This window comes from Ahaetulla prasina, chromosome 2 (assembly GCF_028640845.1).
Source record: "Ahaetulla prasina isolate Xishuangbanna chromosome 2, ASM2864084v1, whole genome shotgun sequence".
Taxonomy (NCBI): domain Eukaryota; kingdom Metazoa; phylum Chordata; class Lepidosauria; order Squamata; family Colubridae; genus Ahaetulla; species Ahaetulla prasina.
The window spans coordinates 286,888,577-286,906,580 of record NC_080540.1 but is presented as its reverse complement, the minus strand read 5'-3'; the positions used below and the strand labels follow the sequence as shown (position 1 = coordinate 286,906,580).

The 18,004-nt window shown below is 42.2% G+C and overlaps 1 protein-coding gene across 1 annotated transcript in view; it reads left to right on the top strand.

Moving 5' to 3' along the window:
* Positions 1-18,004, top strand: part of DCC (DCC netrin 1 receptor) — a 926,782-nt gene that overhangs the window by 757,125 nt on the left and 151,653 nt on the right. Inside the window, exons 19-20 of the mRNA XM_058168106.1 lie at positions 3,706-3,813; positions 16,079-16,273. Of these exons, the coding sequence (XP_058024089.1) occupies positions 3,706-3,813; positions 16,079-16,273 (303 nt within the window). The remainder of the gene's footprint in view (positions 1-3,705; positions 3,814-16,078; positions 16,274-18,004) is intronic.

The following is an 18,004-nucleotide window of genomic DNA, read 5'->3' as shown; positions in this document are numbered from 1 at the left end:
TTTACTAATTGGTGATGCAGTTGAAGTCAGCATAGTATACTAATATTTATAACGAGAATTAAGGGTCTGTTTTCAAACTTGTAAAGACTCATTTTCTTCAGTGTTATATATTAGTCTTCATTTATCTATTATTGCATTGCAGAATAATCATTTTTAAAGTACATCCATAAAGTATTTGTTTTTCTTATGTAAGGTTCTCAAAGGCTTTAAATATGTGACAAAGTCTACAAGTATCCAGCAATATTTAATCTAATCATGTATATCAGGGGTCTCCAACCTTGGCAACTTTACGACTTGTGGACTTCAACTCCCAGAATTCCTCAGCCAGTGCATGCTGGCTGGGGAATTCTGGGAGTTGAAGTCCACAAGTCGTAAAGTTGCCAAGCTTGGAGACCCCTGATGTATATGTTTCAAACCACTATCATTTAAGCCGTTTCCAAATATCATATCACATTATGCTTTCTTTACCTTTAAAAAGATTTGAAATGTGTGCAAACATGGTGATTTTGAAGAAGAGAGCATGGAATCATTCTAAAAATGATAGCGATTGGCTATTCTTCAAAACTAACCCCAAATTTATTTCTATTCTTATACCCAAACTATTGCTCCTGTTATCGACTCTAAAGCTACAGATGTTTAATGATTCTTGAATTTACCATTCATGGAATATGTAGCAGATGGGATTATATTCATCATTTCTGTTTAGTAAATTCACCTAATTTATGGCTATCTCTTTGTCCCAAGTCCCCCTAAAACCTAGCAACCTGATGTCCTGAAATCTGCAAAGAAATGCTAGAGATGTTAACCCCTCAGTTGGATTTTTTTTGTTTTTTGTTAGTAGGACAACTTACTATGTTACAAAATGTTCTACAAAACTAATAATATTGAGGATGGGAAGACTGCCAAGAGTCACATTATCATGGTCACCGGATAGCAAGTAGTTTCTGTCTGGGAGGTCTACAAGCTGATGTCCACCACACATGTTAAAATGGGTGGAGCTTCAAATGTGTGACCGTGATCCCCTCTTGACTTTTTCCATCCTCTGTAGACACTTTTGCTTTCATCCAGAACTTATCTAACAGTGAAGTTTCTCTATTTGTTAACATTAAGTGGAAGTATACTCTGCGAAGAGAACAAAAAAGGTGTTCTGTCTCCTTCCCCACTTCAGACCCACGAGCTGGCCTTCAGCCAGTGGATTCATGGCTCTTATCAGGCCTGGCAGAGAAATCGAAGCTACCTGCCAAAGCTCAAACAGAGTAAGACTTTCAGCTCTCTTTGAAATGGTTCAGCTAAACTTTGCTTCCCGTGGAATGAGAGCAGTCCCAAAGCTCCTTATATATCCTGTGGGGTGGGGCTCCTGCCCCACCCTTCCCTTTGATGATGCTGCATCTCTAATCTTCTGAATCCAAGCTTGATTATTATTAATTATCAGCTGGGTCTGAAGGCGTAGCCTGAGGAAGGGAGGAATCAGGGGATGATGGCCTCATTACGTCCTCCGACTGGTCTGGTTCTGGCTCCTGGAGCCAGGCCAAAGGAATCGGTGCTCCCGAGGTAAGCCTTACCAGCCCTTCCCCCTCACTCTCGGAGTCACTTTCGGGCATGGGGCCAGGTTCGGGGGCTGGAGTCACAACAAAAGGCTGCTACATGGAGAAAAATTGTAACACTGCTAAAAAGAATAAAATATTTCCAAATATATTATTAGCTTAGGTTTAGCCCTCAGGGTGCTTTGACCTAGCAGCTTCTTTTGTAGAATGCAAAATTTCTCTTTCTGTTTTATCAAGAGAGCCGCTTAAGACCAGGTTGTTGAAACGTGTGGTTCAGCTGAAGGCAACATTTCCTTTTGAAATGTATGAATTGATCAAATTCATATCTCTGTTGATAAAGTTCATATATAAGTATATAAAATGTTGAGAGTTTTGCACTACTCCATATTTTTTTTTTTTGCAATGTAGTTCTCCTATGGGAAATAGGAATATGAATGCATAGTTGGGAGAAAATTATTTAGACAAATATCGTTTATAAAAAACAAGGAGAAGTGCTTGTAAAATGAATATGGGGGAAAAGCTTACAAGTTCACAAAAAAAGGTTGGTGCTGAAACTGGGTGGATCTTTATTTACAACATTTAATGACACCTTCCCACAAGGGGGAAGCCTGGGAAGCTTGCAGGGAAAGTCAGTGGGGATCACATGATTGTGGCCGAGTTTGAGAGCGGGGCAGTCGATTGGCATTTGCATTTTAGGTAAGGAAGTATATATGAAAGAATGACTTATAGGGTTACAGTCGATGGTGGGATTCAGCCGGTTTGGGTTGGTTCAGGCTGGTTTGGGCGAATCAGTAGTTAAATTGCTAGCAGGCCCCTCCCCTCCCTGTTCCTTCCGGGAGTCCCCATGCGCCCCATTTTGGCTCCCAGGTAAGTGCAGGGAGGCCTACTAGGCCCAAAACAGGATGCGGAGGGTGGAACGCCCCACCCCCCATGACCTGTTTTTGCTCCCAGGAGGCTGCAGGGAGGCCAAGGGCTGCCTGTCACACCCCCTGGCCACACCCACCATGGCCACGCCCACCCAGCCGGTCATTAGGGCAGAGAACCAGTTGTTAAATTATTTGAATCCCACCACTGGTTGCAGTTATCTACTCTAAATTAAACCATCCCTGGCAACAGGTTGAGAGTACTTTGAACTCCACGGCCAAACAGCTCCTGCTATTTTTCTAACATTCCATCTGAATCTGCATTTCTGCAATTTCCATCCATTATTCCGTGCCTTGTTTTCTGAGACGAGAAAGAAGTCTTGAGTTGCCTTTGCCTCATTATCTTTGTAAGCATTTGAAGAGTGCTATCAGTTGCTTCCTCAGCTGTCTTATTTTAAAAGTAGACCTTTCTGATTCCTTCACATCCCCATTGGGAGGAGCTAATTTCTCATCTCCTGGTCCTCCTCATTGCTTTGTTTTGTTACCGGGTCTACCTTGTCGGAATCCTTTCTAAAGGTGTCCAGATCTCAACACAAATACTCAAGGTGGGACTGAACAATGAAGGGCGGGAGCATTTTTGTGATCTGGGCACTTTGATTTGATTAATCCTCATGCTGCATATATATCTTTGTGCAGCCACTTCACACCACTGAGATATATTTAGTTTGCAATAAAGTACTGTTCCAAAATCTGTCACACAAGTACAACTCAGAGGTACTTTTATCCCTCAGTTAGTTGATTTCTCTTTCCAAAGTGAAGAATTGTACATTTTGCTTTACCATGTACCAGATTTACCATTGATCTCTCTCTGGCTCTGCTTTATTTGCATTGTTATCCTGATATGGCACTGTCTTTTCATTAAAATAAAATTAAAAACTTTTTTTTAAAAAATAATTTCTTTATTAGCAATAACAACAGAGGTGGGATTCAGCCTGTTCTGTCCGAATCGGGCCAAGCAGTAGTGGTGACCGTGGGAAACTCTGCCCACCCAGCCGGACGCAATGTGCAAGCGCAGAAAGCCAGGTGCATGCGCAGTGAAGGCGTGTGCAAGCAAAGCGCACTCTCTCACACATTTGCAATCCGGTAGGGAAGGTAAGCGAATCCCACCTCTGAATAACAGTAAGAATGTCTAGTGTGTACAACACTTCATGGTACGGTAGATTGTATCATTATTGTATTAATGTGTCATCTTCTGTGGGTTTTTTTCCCCCTCTTTTGGGCTTCTGTCTTTCTCTAAGCCCCGACCTCTGCTCCCAAGGATTTGACAGTCATTACCCGTGAAGGGAAGCCTCGAGCTGTAATTGTCAGCTGGCAACCTCCATTAGAAGCCAATGGGAAAATTACGGGTAAGTGTCTCTTGAACTCTGTATCTTCTCTCCTCAACAGGTGACACAGAAAAGTGTGGGATTTAAAAGGTCTGCGCCACAACCCCTTCCTGGGAATGACCATGGTAAACTCGCTAGGTGAAAAGGGAAGGGGGACTATAAGACGCACCAAAGTATAAGACCCACCAAGATTTTGAAGAGATAAACAAGAAAAAATAATTTTTGCACTCCCCAGCCCCCAGGAGCACTCTGCAGGCCTCCCAAACCCTCTGTGCATTTTTGTGAAAAACGGGAAACGCAGAGGGTTTGGGAGGCCTGCAGAGTGCTCGTGGGGGCTGGGAAGGGCAAAAATGCAATTTGTGGGGGGTTTGGGAGGCCAAAAACGGGCCCGTTTTTTCGCAAAAAACAGGGCGCACAGAGGGTTTGGCAAGCCTTCAGAGGTCTCCTGGGGGCTGGAGAAGGCAAAAATGGCCCTGTTTTTGGCCTCCCAACCCCCCTCCCATGTCACGTTTTTGCCCTCTTCAGCCCCCAGAAGCACTCTGCAGGCCTCCTAAACTCTCTGCACATCCCATTTTTGCAGAAAACGGGCCTGTTTTTGATGAAAACAGGACGTGCGGGGCAGGGTTTGAAGAGGCCAAAAATGACTATATTCAGTGTATAAGATGCACCAACATTTCCCCCTCTTTTAGGGGTAGGAGTATGTCTTATACTCCAGAAAGTACGGTAATCACCTAAGAACCTCAGCCTATTGTATTTTTAAAAGAGGGCCAGCTGTTTTGAAGAAAAGAGAAATATTTACTTCCCATCATAGAATTACCAGCAAAAACCAACAAACAAAAAATACTTCCAGTAGGATCTATACTGGAATTCATCTGGAATTGGAATTGTCCTACCTGAAACTAGGACAAAAAACAGGCACAAAATATTGTCTAATATTTCCCAAAGAAATTTTTTAAATGGGAGGAAAACAACAACTGAGGTTTGTAAATAGTTGTAGGGGGCAAAAGATCTACTACTACTGAAGTCCCTAGATAATAGTGGCAAATTACCTCTTGCCTATTTATTTATTTACAGGAGTTATATGGCTGCCTATTTCATTTGATAACTTTAGGGGACTTACAGCAATCTATAAAAAATCTTAGTTAAAACAAAAGTACCTATCCTGTCAGGCCCAGAGATGACCCAGTGAAATCCAACCGAGTTCAGTCTTTTATTTGCTTTCACCTAGTGGACAGAACAAGGGTGGCTCAGTGGCTAAGACGCTGAATTTGTCGGTCGAAAAATCGGCAGTTCAGCGGTTTGAATCCCAAGTGCCGTGTAATAGAGTGAACTCCCGTTACTTGTCCCAGCTTCTGCCAACCTAGCAGTTTGAAAGCACGTAAAAAATGCAAGCAGAAAAATAGGGATCACCTTTGGTGGGAAGGAAACAGCATTCCGCGCGCCTTTGGCATTTAGTCATGCCGGCCACAGACATCTTTGGACAGCGCTGGCTCTTCGGCTTTGAAATGGAGATGAGCATCACTCCCTAGAGCAGGGGTCTCCAACCTTGGCAACTTTAAGACTTGTGGACTTTAAGACTTAAAGCTTTGCTGGCTGAGGAACTCTGGGAATTGACGTCCACAAGTCTTAAAGCTGCCAAGGTTGGAGACCCCTGCCCTAGAGTCAGGAACGACTAGTACATATATTCGAGGGGAACCTTTACCTTTAATGGACAGAATCTTGCCAGACTAAAGCTATAACTGTCTACCTTAGTCGATAGAGCCTGAGAAATTTTAGGATGTGGCTAACCTAAACATCCTCATCTTCCCCATTTCCAGCTAAGGACAGTTTCTTCTTCTGGGCCATTCTCTGGGAAAACTCTGTGTTGCCAAACTCTCCCCCTCCTGCATGTGTAAATTCCATCACCCTTCTGCTACCTCCATCCCCAGTTGCTAGATCAAACATCCTTACAGATTAACCTCCATCCTAGTCCAATGTTTGGAGGAAGAGCCGATGTAGGAGATGACCAGGCTGAGCCTGAGGGAGGGGTCAAGTGCCTCATCAGTCTCTAAGCCTCTTCATGACACAAGAGATCTAAGCCCATCCCTCCTTGAATTCTGTTGACTCTTACCTACCTCCAATTTGCTTTGACCGATAGTAACATAATATAACATAACAACAGAGTTGGAAGGGACCTTGGAGGCCTTCTAGTCCAACCCCCTGCCCAGGCAGAAAACCCTACACCATCTCAGTCAGATGATTATCCAACATTTTCGTAAAAATTTCCAGTGTTGGAGCATTCAGATTCCTGTGTCAGCATGCAATAAATCCATATTCGGTTGAACTGCTTTGGCTCCTGATTTCCTGTGCTTGACAGCCAAATCTTCACAACCCTCCAGAAGGCTACGGGTAGAGATCCCACCAATCTCAGGTGGGAGGCTGTTCCAATTGATTTAATTTTTGGATTGATTAAGGGCTGTAATCTCCATAAATCTGCACATCCATTGCAACAGAGGTGCCTGTGTTGTTGTTGTATAATTCAGAAAAAATAGTTAAGGAAAAAAAAGCCACATCTTTCATATGAAATGTTAATTCTCAGCACTTTAATCCAGAATATTTAGCAGTATCCTTATTACTGTAGAACTGTGAGGGCAAACCTATGGCACGCAGCGCCCTCTCTGATGGTACGGGAGCCGTTGCCCCAGCTCAGCTCCACTGCACATGCGAGCACCTAACACCAGCCAGCTTGTCTTCGGGTCTCTGCTGTGCATGTGCAGGGGGTGGGGCGCGTTCTGGGGAGCCATGTATGCATGCATGGGAGCATGTGTGCATGCACAGGGGGTGGGCTGCATGCAGGGGATCACACGTGCATGCAGGGGGGCGGGCCGCATGCAGGAGGTTCATGCAGGGGGCACATGCAGGCATGGAGTGGAGCCCATGGAGGGGCCATGCATGCATGCTCATGCACACGTGGATACATTGTGCGCACATTACATTTTGTGGGTTCAGGTGTGCATGCTTTGGGAACTTGATCTGGAAAATGTTAGCCATTACTGACACAGAATATAAAGGTAAAGGTTCCCATCGCACATATGTGCTAGTCATTCCCGAATCTAAGGGACAGTGCTCATCTTTATTTCCAAGCCGAAGAGCCAGCGCTGTCCAAAGACGTCTCCGTGGTCATGGGGCCGGCATGACTCAACGCCAAAGGCACACAGAAAGCTGTTACTTTCCCACCAAAGGTGGTCCCTATTTTTCTACTTGCATTTTTTACGTGCTTTCGAACTGCTAGGTTGGCAGAAGCTGGGACAAGGAACGGGAGCTCACCTGTTACGCGACACTAGGGATTCGAACCGCTGCCAACCTTTTGATCGACAAGCTCACCATCCTATCCACTGAGCCACCACGTCCCTTGATATAGAATATACTCGACTCTAATTTTATACAGCTCTAAGTTTTCAGATGGTTTATACTTTTTCGGTGAACTCATTGATTCTCCTCACATTTACTTTAAGTCTAAAAGATCCCTCTGGTTTCTATTTTGATTCTGACCAATACTGTCCACGAATGTTGTGTGCATCTGATTTTTTTTTTAAGAAATGGACATTTCATAGTCTGCAATTTTATTTCATTAATGATAGGTTTCAAAAACTTATTTGATGTTTCAGCGCTCACCACTTTCTATACTGCTTACCATTTAGAGCTGATTCAAGTTCACTGTAGAACAAGTTTTCAACTTCTTGCAAAGCCATAATTAACAAGCACGGGGCTGTTACATATTTAGATCATCATATTCTTAAAAATAAACCGTAGGCAGCAGAATCTGGGGGTTAAATGCTTCCAAGTCTCATTTAAATAATTTCTTATTTAGCGTTAGCAATGAGTTGAGTCATCTTTCTTTGGGATCTACTGAGCCAGCAATATGTGGTGATCTATTCATAGTTAGATGGCCCTGCTTTTTAAGTTTTTGACAGATGGTGCAGAACACAGATAGAAGAAATAACAAGCTGATCATCGCACATGGCAGGTGGTTGCATTTGAGTTTGGATTCATGAGATTTCATTTACTTTAGTTACCTTCAGTCCAGTTCTCTGGTAGAGTCTGAGATGGATCCCAAAAGCTAAACCCAGCTTATTACATCAGCTAATCTTTTACAATAAAAGATTAGACAAACAGAATGCAAAGTAAAAGGCCTCTGCCCTCTAGTGAAATATTTATTTTATCCCATCCTTATTATTTTGATATCTAACATAACATACCCAATATTCCTTCATCCTATTTTCCTCAACAACTCTGTTGTTCCTCTGTTGAACTCTTAATACTTCCTCAGGTGAAGTATTAGTGCCACTTTATAATGCCTTGGTAAGGCCACACTTGGAATACTGCATTCAGTTTTGGTCGCCGCGATGTAAAAAAGATGCTGAGAACCTAGAAAGAGTGCAGAGAAGAGCAACAAAGATGATTAGGGGACTGGAGGCTAAAACATATGAAGAACGGTTGCAGGAACTGGGTATGTCTAGTTTAATAAAAAGAAGGACTAGGGGAGACATGATAGCAGTGTTCCAATATCTCAGGGGTTGCCACAAAGAAGAGGGAGTCGGGCTGTTCTCCAAAGCACCTGAGGGTAGAACAAGAAGCAATGGGTGGAAACTAATCAAGGAAAGAAGCAACTTAGAACTAAGGAGAAATTTACTGACAGTTAGAACAGTTAGAACAATTAATCAGTGGAACAACTTGCCTGCAGAAGTTGTAAATGCTCCAACAGAGGAAATTTTTAAGAAAATGTTGGATAACCATCTGTCTGAGATGATGTAGGGTTTCCTGCCTGGGCAGGGGATTGGACTAGAAGGCCTCCAAGGTCCCTTCCAACTCTGTTGTTATTATGTCTGAGGCAGAACTAGAACTCACAGTCTCCTGGTGATTGGCTCAAAGTCACCCAGATGGCTTTGAGGCTTATGGTCTTGTACTGGCTGGTCATTACGATGGTTCAGATCCAGCACAATAATAGCAAGCACCAGATTAACTTTCCTGTTTGCAGTTTACTCATGAGGGAACGCTCTCAAACTCAACCAGGTTTGTAGCCTGGTGCCTTAACCATTAAACCAAATTGGCTCTCTAGTTTTGACACCAGACGTTTCTTTAGGAAGAGAGCATTCAAGGTACCTCTGACATCTTAACTCAAGGCAGTTGAGCAGGAACTTGATCTGAAATGGAAATGGACATAACGGCATCAGTTCAAACAAGCACAATAGGCTTTAAAGTTCTTACATCAGTTGACGATGTAGCTTTTTCACTCTCTGGTCTCTAGCTATATTTTACTGAATTCAGAGCTGACCTTCAGCAGTCATGTAGAAACATACCATTGATATCCAATGAAGTTGACTTCCATTATGGAATCTCAGGGTTTGAAAAAGAAGCTCTTCAAATGACTTTCAGCCAGTAGTTCTCTCTCAACCCAACCGATTACACTAGATGACTACAGAAACGAGGCAGGGCCTCTATGTGTTTCATTTTTAAACCCCTAGAGGAAAGAGGGGTTGCAATAATAATAATGCTTGTTACGACATTCAGGAGAATTCTGTGGAACGCAGAGATGGCATCACCTTTTACCAAAGTAGCCATTTTTTTTTATTTCTTTTTGTCACAACAGTATACATAAACAATTGTCATAGATAAAGCAACATATCTTGAAGAAAATATATATATATAAGTAAAAAAAAAATGCATCAACTATATTAATTTGATATAATGAAGAGAACAATAGGACAGGAACGGTAGGCACGTTTGTGCTCTTACGCACGCCCCTTATAGTCCTCTTAGGAATGGGGTGAGGTCAAGAGTAGACAGTTTTTGGTTGATGATTTTGGGATTTTGAGTAGAGACTATGGAGTCAGGTAATGAGTTCCAAGCATTAACAACTCTGTTACAGAAGTCATGTTTTCTGCAATCAAGTTTGAAGCGGTTGACATTTAGCTTGAATCTATTTTTTGTTCTTGTAATATTGCGATTGAAGCTGTAGTAGTCTTTCACAGGAAGGACATTGCAATAGATGATTGTGTGTGTTAAACACAGGTCATGTCGAAGTCGACGGAGTTGTAAGTTTTCTAATCCAAGGATTTCAAGTCTGTTGGTATAAGGTATTTTGTTGTTTTCGGAGGAGTGAAGAACTCTTCTAGTAAAATATTTCTGGACTCATTCTATTGTATTTATGTCAGAGATGTGATATGGGTTCCAGATGGATGAGCTGTATTCAAAAATAGGTCTGGCAAATGTTTTGTATGCTCTAGTTAGTAGTGTAGAGTGTTTAGAAAAGAAGCTGCGTAAAATTAGGTTTACAACTCTTAGGGCCTTTTTTGCTATGTAGTTGCAGTGGGCTTTGGCATTAAGGTCATTTGATATGAGAACTCCAAGATCTTTGACAGGGTGGGGGTCGTCCGGTAGAAGTATTATTAGTGGTATTATATTTTGGGCAATATAGTATCTTGTTTTGCTGCCCTTGTTTTTGTTTTTACACGGAAGGAGGTTTTGCAAGAAATGCTAGTAATTAATTCCATGCAAACACAACAAGAGCTGAGGACAGCAAGTCCTTCATATTTTTTTTCTGGAAGTAAAAATGATATGCTGTAAAATAATATAGCCCCTCAAAGCAAAGTTCTATAGATAGTGTTAGACTCAGTAGCAATTAGGGACAGCTCATAATAAGCAAGTTGTTTGGCCAATAACTTAAAACACAATATAGATAATGACAGGGTGCCCAGATTGACACATCATAATATAATTTATTGGTGGACGTTTTAACTGGATAATAAAAAACTAAAGCACGGATCACCTCAAACCCCTTAATAGTGACTGACAAAGGACTGGATTTAATGAATGGTATACAATGACCGATAGTAGGGCGCAAAATATTGCTATTAAAAACTATGCCTAATTAAGATATCCATTAGGAGCTGGTCATGTTAATTTGCTATGAAAAATAGAATGAGGCTTTTAAAAAGAAAGGAGAAAAGAGCTAATAATGTAATTAAATGATCCCTGTAGACTATCCCTGTAATCCTATTTTATGAGAAATACTTTGCAACTTATAAAACTGTCCACGTTTATAATCACACAAATAAAAAAAAACAATGCAGTTATTTGTCCGTGAGAAATTTCCTTTAAAGACTTTTATTAATACAACCTCAAAAACTTGCTAGTTATAACTTCTAGACATATAGAAAGTTTGAACAATTCGTACAGTTGAAATGGTCAAGACCTTGGGAGACTGAACAAAGAGATGCTGCCAAGGAATCAGTCAGATAACAGGCAGCATAGACCACAATTCTTACAGTTGAAATGGTCAAACTCTTAATTCCTGTCTTATTAACGACTACAGTAATAGTTAGATGAAAGCCTTCCTGATCCATACAGTCCTGTACCTTTCCTAATTTATACCTAATTCGTTCTTCTTTTACTTTGGATCTTTTAGAGGTGTTACAGTTCACACTGTTGTTGATGAATTTTCAGGCCATGTATATAAGAACATCCATTTATTGCAATAACTTTATTAGTAATGATGTTCCTGTGGTTTGGCTTAATTGTGCATCAAGATTTCCCCACACATCAGACTGGTCAACCTTGATGGTATATGAAAAAGACCTTGGGAGACCGAACAAAGAGATGCTGCCAAGAAATCAGTCAGATAACAGGCAGCATAGACCACAACTTGATAGTGAGTGAGGCAAGAGGTTCAAAGAGACCCTCCCTAGTGTCGAACCTCAGCCCCTGATCCGGGGCTCGCCATGGCTGCGGGGGTGGGGGAAGAGACAAGCAAGGCAGTGGCAGATCCTCCTGCGATGACACTGCCCAGCCATGGCAGCAACCTACCGGACCCATGCCGGCCTGCTGGCTGATGCCGGCGGCCTTTGGCAATGGCCACAAGCCACCCGCCAGACAAGCTTGACTTGTGGGGCTGCGCCACACAGCTGAGCACTTGACAGCTTCTGGCAGCCTCTGCAGTGGCCAGGAGCCATCCACCGAACATCCCTTGAGGTTGTGGCGCTCTGCTGAGTAAGCGGCAGCTTCTGGAGGATTCCACAACAGCTGGGCCACCCCGACCGTGTGGGCTTCAGCAGCCGGACATACACTGCCCGCCACCAGATGGTGGCTACTGAACATGGCTTCTGGCTGGCCAGGGGGCGGGGCCCAAGGACTTCAAAAGGCGGTGGGAGGCGGATGCTCCCAGTGCTGACTTTACAAGGACTTTTCTTTTTCCTGCTCACTGTGTTCTGAGGCTCCGGCCTGGTTTGGGGGAAATTAAAGCAGAGTTTGCTGCATTTGCTTGATTGTCCTGACTCTTACTTGTCCCCTTACAATGTCCACCCTAGACCAGCTGAGGCCTAGACTATAAGGAAACAGGTGTGTGGGCTGCACTTTTAGACTTGCAAGATCCCTTGCAAGATAGAAATTGCAGCAAGGTGAGCTAATTCTACTTCATTGTAAAGTTTCATTGACAGAATCTTGCAAGTATGAAAGGACAGACCTCTCCCCCACCCCCTCTCCTTTACAGCCCAGGATACAGAGAGGGTATCTTCTGAGTCTGGCCTTACCCACTATCCAGTTGCAGGCTATGCTGTCTCTTATCTGATCCAGAAAGTCTGTAGAGATTCTCATTCATCCAGGTTATGGTTGTCCCAAAGGTGCTTTTTTTTCTCAAGAGGCAACTAGACCTTCTTGTTTTTTTTCTTTTGAAGACGTTTCACTTCTCATCCAAGAAGCTTCTTCAGCTCTGACAAAATAGTAAGGAATGGAAGTATTTATATTCCTTACAGAGACCTGGTCATTTGCATCCTTTCAGAGGGTCATTGAAGCACTTGGAGGTTTATCTGTGTCCACAGGGTCACCTGAGTAGTGCTCCTGGTTCCTGTGGTCTGCAGTTTTTCCTCTGGAAATCCATTCCTACTCCCACACCATTCAAAGTGTGCTCTTATTTGATCATTCCCTTGGCAGCATCTCTTTGCCCAGTCTCCCAAGGTCTTATCCACAAACCTGTCACGCTGGAGATCAAGACCCCGGACTCAGGGAATTCAGGGAAGCTGGTAGTGTTGTTAAAGTTAGATTCGGGTTAATGTCAGGGCTCCAAGTAAAACCCCTAAGGAAAGAAGTCTCCTAGGCTTGAGTTTCCTCAAAGTCCCATTTTATTAGAGATGTTGTATTGACCCATCTGGCACATCTGGGAAAACCTGAATCTGAAAGCTTCCAGGTTTTCCCCACCCAAAACAGAGGTGGGTTTCAGCAAGTTCTGATCAGTTCTGGAGAACCGGTAGCGGAAATTTTGAGTGGTTCAGAGAACCGGTAGTAAAAATTCTGACTGGCCCCCACTTGCATCTATTCTCTGTCTCCCGAGTCCCAGCTGATTGGGAGGAAATGGGGATTTTACAGTAACCTTTCCCTGGATTGGGGACGGAATGGAGATTTTACAGTATCCTTCCCCTGAAGTGGGGAGGGAATGGAGATTTTATAGTATCTTTCCCCTGGAGTGGGGAGGGAATGGAGATTTTACAGTATCTTTCCCCTGGAGTGGGGAGGGAATGGAGATTTTACAGTGTCCTTCCCCTGCCATGCTCAACAAGCCACACCACACCCACCAATCCACATCCACAGAACTGGTAGTAAAAATTTTTGAAACCCACCACTGACCCAAAAGAAAGTTAAAGTCCCTGCCTAACACCCACATGTCCACCACATGATCCAATCAGGCACCATCCAAAACTGGAGATGCTTCCCAGTCACCTCATTGCAGCTGCCAAGCACCGTGGCCTTGACTCTCTGAGAAAAGAATGTCATTTTGACTATATCTCACCCATACTCTATACAATCCCCCTCCCATTTTCCCACAGTAGAAAATATGGCAGGCCTGAAGGCCCGACCATAAAAGATGGCTTCCAAGTCTGACAATGCCATTATACCATTCACCTTTTCTTTTTTAAGATTCTTTTGAAGCCAGAAGAGCTATTAATTGCAGTACCCAATACTACCAATATCAGTTAAGGCTGATATTAGATAATGATTGTCATGCCATTATCATTCACACACAGGCTTATGGATTCAGGCTTACCTTAAATATAAGTGTATGCGAAATAAAAATGATACGCTGTACTTCAACAAGAAGTATTGTACAAAGTCTGACAAACTTATGCATGCTATTATTCTTTGAAATGTTTTCTGACTGAGGGTACAATTTTATATATGCTTGCTAAAAGGTAAGCAGAATGCCAGGCAACCCTTCCCTACTGACTCGCCACATCCAGCTGCCCAAATCTTCTCATTTCACAGCTGACTGGAACGGTTAGAAGCTGAAAACAAGGGAGCCATAAGATAAAATGTGGGAGTATTTCAGTTCCTTATGAATGGCTAAGTCCCTTGCAGGGTTTATCACAAAAAGGAGACATGTACACTCAAGCAACTTGGCAAGAGAATTACTTAGCAGGGAATTCGTATGTGTGTTTTGTATACAAAGGGAGGGTCCTTAGGTCTTCAGAAATACTGGCATCTGTGCATTGTTCCACATGAACAACCGATATCAAAGACAACGATTGCCCTGCTAATAGAATTTGGCCATCCATCTATCTTAACCTGACGGGCGGCAAATGAAATGGAAAAATACTTGTGGATGTGTTGGATTTTTTGGTGCTCTTAGAAGTTTTTATGCATAACACCAGACCTTCTCCTGACCTATTTAATTTGTTATGTTGTATATGATAAAGATATGGCAGTTTGAAAGCTATGGGTCGCATTATTTGTAGCTTTCAGCCCATTTTTACAACCCACATAATCCTAAATTCAAGTCATCAAAATTTGACAGCCAATCATATACGATAGAGTGGAATGGGAAGATAAAAGGAGAAAGAGAAGAGAAAATAAGGAGAGAGGAAAGAGAGAGGAAGGGAAGGGAAGGGAAGGGACAGGACAGGACAGGACAGGGAAGGAAAGGAAAGGAAAGGAAAGGAAAGGAAAGGAAAGGAAAGGAAAGGAAAGGAAAGGAAAGGAAAGGAAAGGAAGTAAATTGATGGGGAAGTTCAATTTGCAGCCCAAGAGCAGCATGTATAGAGTTGAGGAATTTCAGTGAATTAAACTTCAATAATATATCTTAAGCAGTTTGGTTTAGTGCCGTGACAGCAAACCTATGACACACCCAGCATGCCTGGTCTTGCCTGTTTGTCTTCTGGGTTTCTGGCACACATGAGCATGTGACAATCAGCTGTCCTTCACCCTTGCAGCAGTTCTGAAAACCAGTGTGTGCATGCGTGCCAATCAGCTGATTGTCAGGTGCACATGTGCGCCACAACCTGGAAGTTTGGAAGTTTCTGGAGCATGATCCATTCGCATGCACGGCAGTGACGAAAAACAGCCTGCGAATGTGCAGCAGCTAGCTGATCATCGGGAATGCATGCGTGCTAGAACCCGGAAGTTCAGCTTTTCCGGAGTGCGTCCCTGCCAATTGTGCATGCATGTACACTTGGTGCCGAAAAGGTTCATCATCACTGGTTTAGTGGTTAAAGGTACTAGGCAAGAACCAGGGACACCACGAATTCTAATCCTGTTTTAGGCATAAAAGCATATGGTGACCTTAGACCAGTCCTACTCTCTGGTCCCTAGAATATAGGCAATGGCAAACCACTTAAAGAAACAACTGTTGCTAAGTCCATACTGTCAACTCACAAAGCATTTCTAGTTTGCTCTCGAGTTGCCACGGGCAGAAAGGGGAGAGAACTGACAGAGCAATTTAGCAGCCACATTCCACGCATACCTTCCTCCAAGGCTGAATCTCAGATTACCAGAGCCAGTTTGTGAGGCATGGTTTCTACAGCCTGTGAAAGTGCCTTGTTGGAGAATGTGATGTATGACACAGCCTTTGAGGAGGGGGGAAACATGGTCATAGTTGAGCCATAAATTACATGCAACAAAATTGGCTACACTTGGGAAGCTGCCAACACGTTGCTCCTGATAAACAACTGGATTTCTTTTGAAACTTGGCTCCAGGCTCATGGGTTAATTAGGGCATTCGTAGGAACCCTGACATATACAGTTGTCAGAAGTTAAATCTGACTCTGAGGCACCAACTCCAAAAAAATACCCTTTACGATACACTTGTAAAATAATACTAAGGGTAAGTCGATTTATAACACTGTTGAAATTGGAAAGGAAATTTCACATTATTGAGATTGGGTTAGATCTGTACTCTGTACAAGCATTGACATTTCTACTTTAATAAATTCAAAGATGTGTGTAAACAGAAAAGCATGGCATGTCCTTCTATATTTTACAGCTTACATTCTGTTCTACACCTTGGAAAAGAATTCCCCCATTGATGATTGGATCATGGAGACCATCAGTGGAGACCGACTTACGCATCAAATTATGGAGCTGAATCTGGATACAGTATATTACTTCAGAATACAAGCTCGAAATGCCAAAGGAGTGGGACCCCTCTCTGACCCTATTCTCTTCCGGACTCTTAAAGGTTTGGCCTTGCTCTTTATTTGTGCTGACATTATAGAAAAAGTTTAGGAGACAGTAAATATTACTCATGTTTCCGTGTTGACATCAGAAGGGCCCAAACCAGGCCTTGTAAGATCCTACTGGTAAAATTGTGAAATTTTAGTTTAGTTTAGTGTAGTTGATTATAACCAGATAAAACCAATTAATAATAGTATTATACATACAATATACAATACAATATATATATATACCACTTTTGTGTGTGTGTGTGTGTGTGGGTATGAATGAATACTTGAAGAAATATTTCACAAACAAGACTGGGAAAAATATGGAGTAAAAATCAATAGTGCCTATTTAAATCACTTAAAATTTAGAGATGGTATTATTTGTAGATGATATTATTGTTCTTGTCTCACAAGACCCAAAACCAAGATACATACATACATACATACATACATACATATTTGTTTTCGTAGGTTTTCACGGGTATAGGTATGTAAGTCTTGGCATATTCGGGTCTTTACCCATGTAAGGTTGAGAGAATCTTGGCAACATTTCGATGAGGTCTCATTCATCATCTTCAGGCTGGTGCTTTCAGCTTCGTGCTATATATATATCAATGGATCTCAATGGAAGATGACACAATAAAGAAAATTGAATGGTGTGCTAAATGTGGTTTGCTGGCATTTGGCAAGCTAAGCATAATTTTCAAGAACACCCTCCCCCTATTCCTGAAAAGTTTTCAATCAGTGCTACCTACTCTAACATATGCCGGTGAAAAATGGATGCTAAACTCACAATCAATACAAAAGCTACGAGTGGCGCAAAGAGGCATGGAAAGATACATGCTCAGCATCACAAGACAAGGTACAATGACCTGCACATGGATTCGAGAAACGTGTGAAGGCATATGATATCAAGAGAGTAAAAGAATTGCAATGGAAACGGGCTGGTCAGATAGCAAGAAGAATTGATGGCAGGTGGACCAAGGCAGTCATAGATCCCACTTGATAAAAAGCATCCACAAAAGAGACCTAAAACAAGATGGATCATTAGCATCAGCAAGTATTGTGTATATACACACAGAAACACAAACTATCAGTGGTATATATATATATATATATATATATATATATATATATATATATATATATAGGTCTTTGGTTGTTCGGGTTCTCTCACGTAAAATTGGAAGTGTCTTTCAAGTCTCATTCGTCATCTTCAGACTAGGTGTTTACAGCTTCGTGCTTCTAGGAGAAATTCCTTGGCAACATTTCTGTAAACACCTAGCCTGAAGATATGGGATTCGTAGCCAAGACACTTCCAATTTTACACGGAGAAAACCCGAACAACCAAAGACATATATATATATATAGATATATAGATATATAGATATAGATATATAGATATATAGATATATATAGATATATAGATATAGGTCTTTGGTTGTTCGGAACCCCCACTAGCAGTTAAAAGGAAGAAACAGCTGCGATCACACATTGCTCCCAGAAGCACGAAGCTGAAGCCTGAAGATGACGAATGAGACTTCGTCGAAACGTCGCCAAGACACTTCCAATCTTACACGGAGAAAACCCGAACAACCAAAGACCTATATACAAACACCGTGAAAACCTCAGAAAACAAATATATATATATATGTGTCTTGGCATATTCGGTCTTTACCCATGTAAGGTTGAGAGAATCTTGGCAACATTTCGATGAGGTCTCATTCATCATCTTCAGGCTTCAGCTT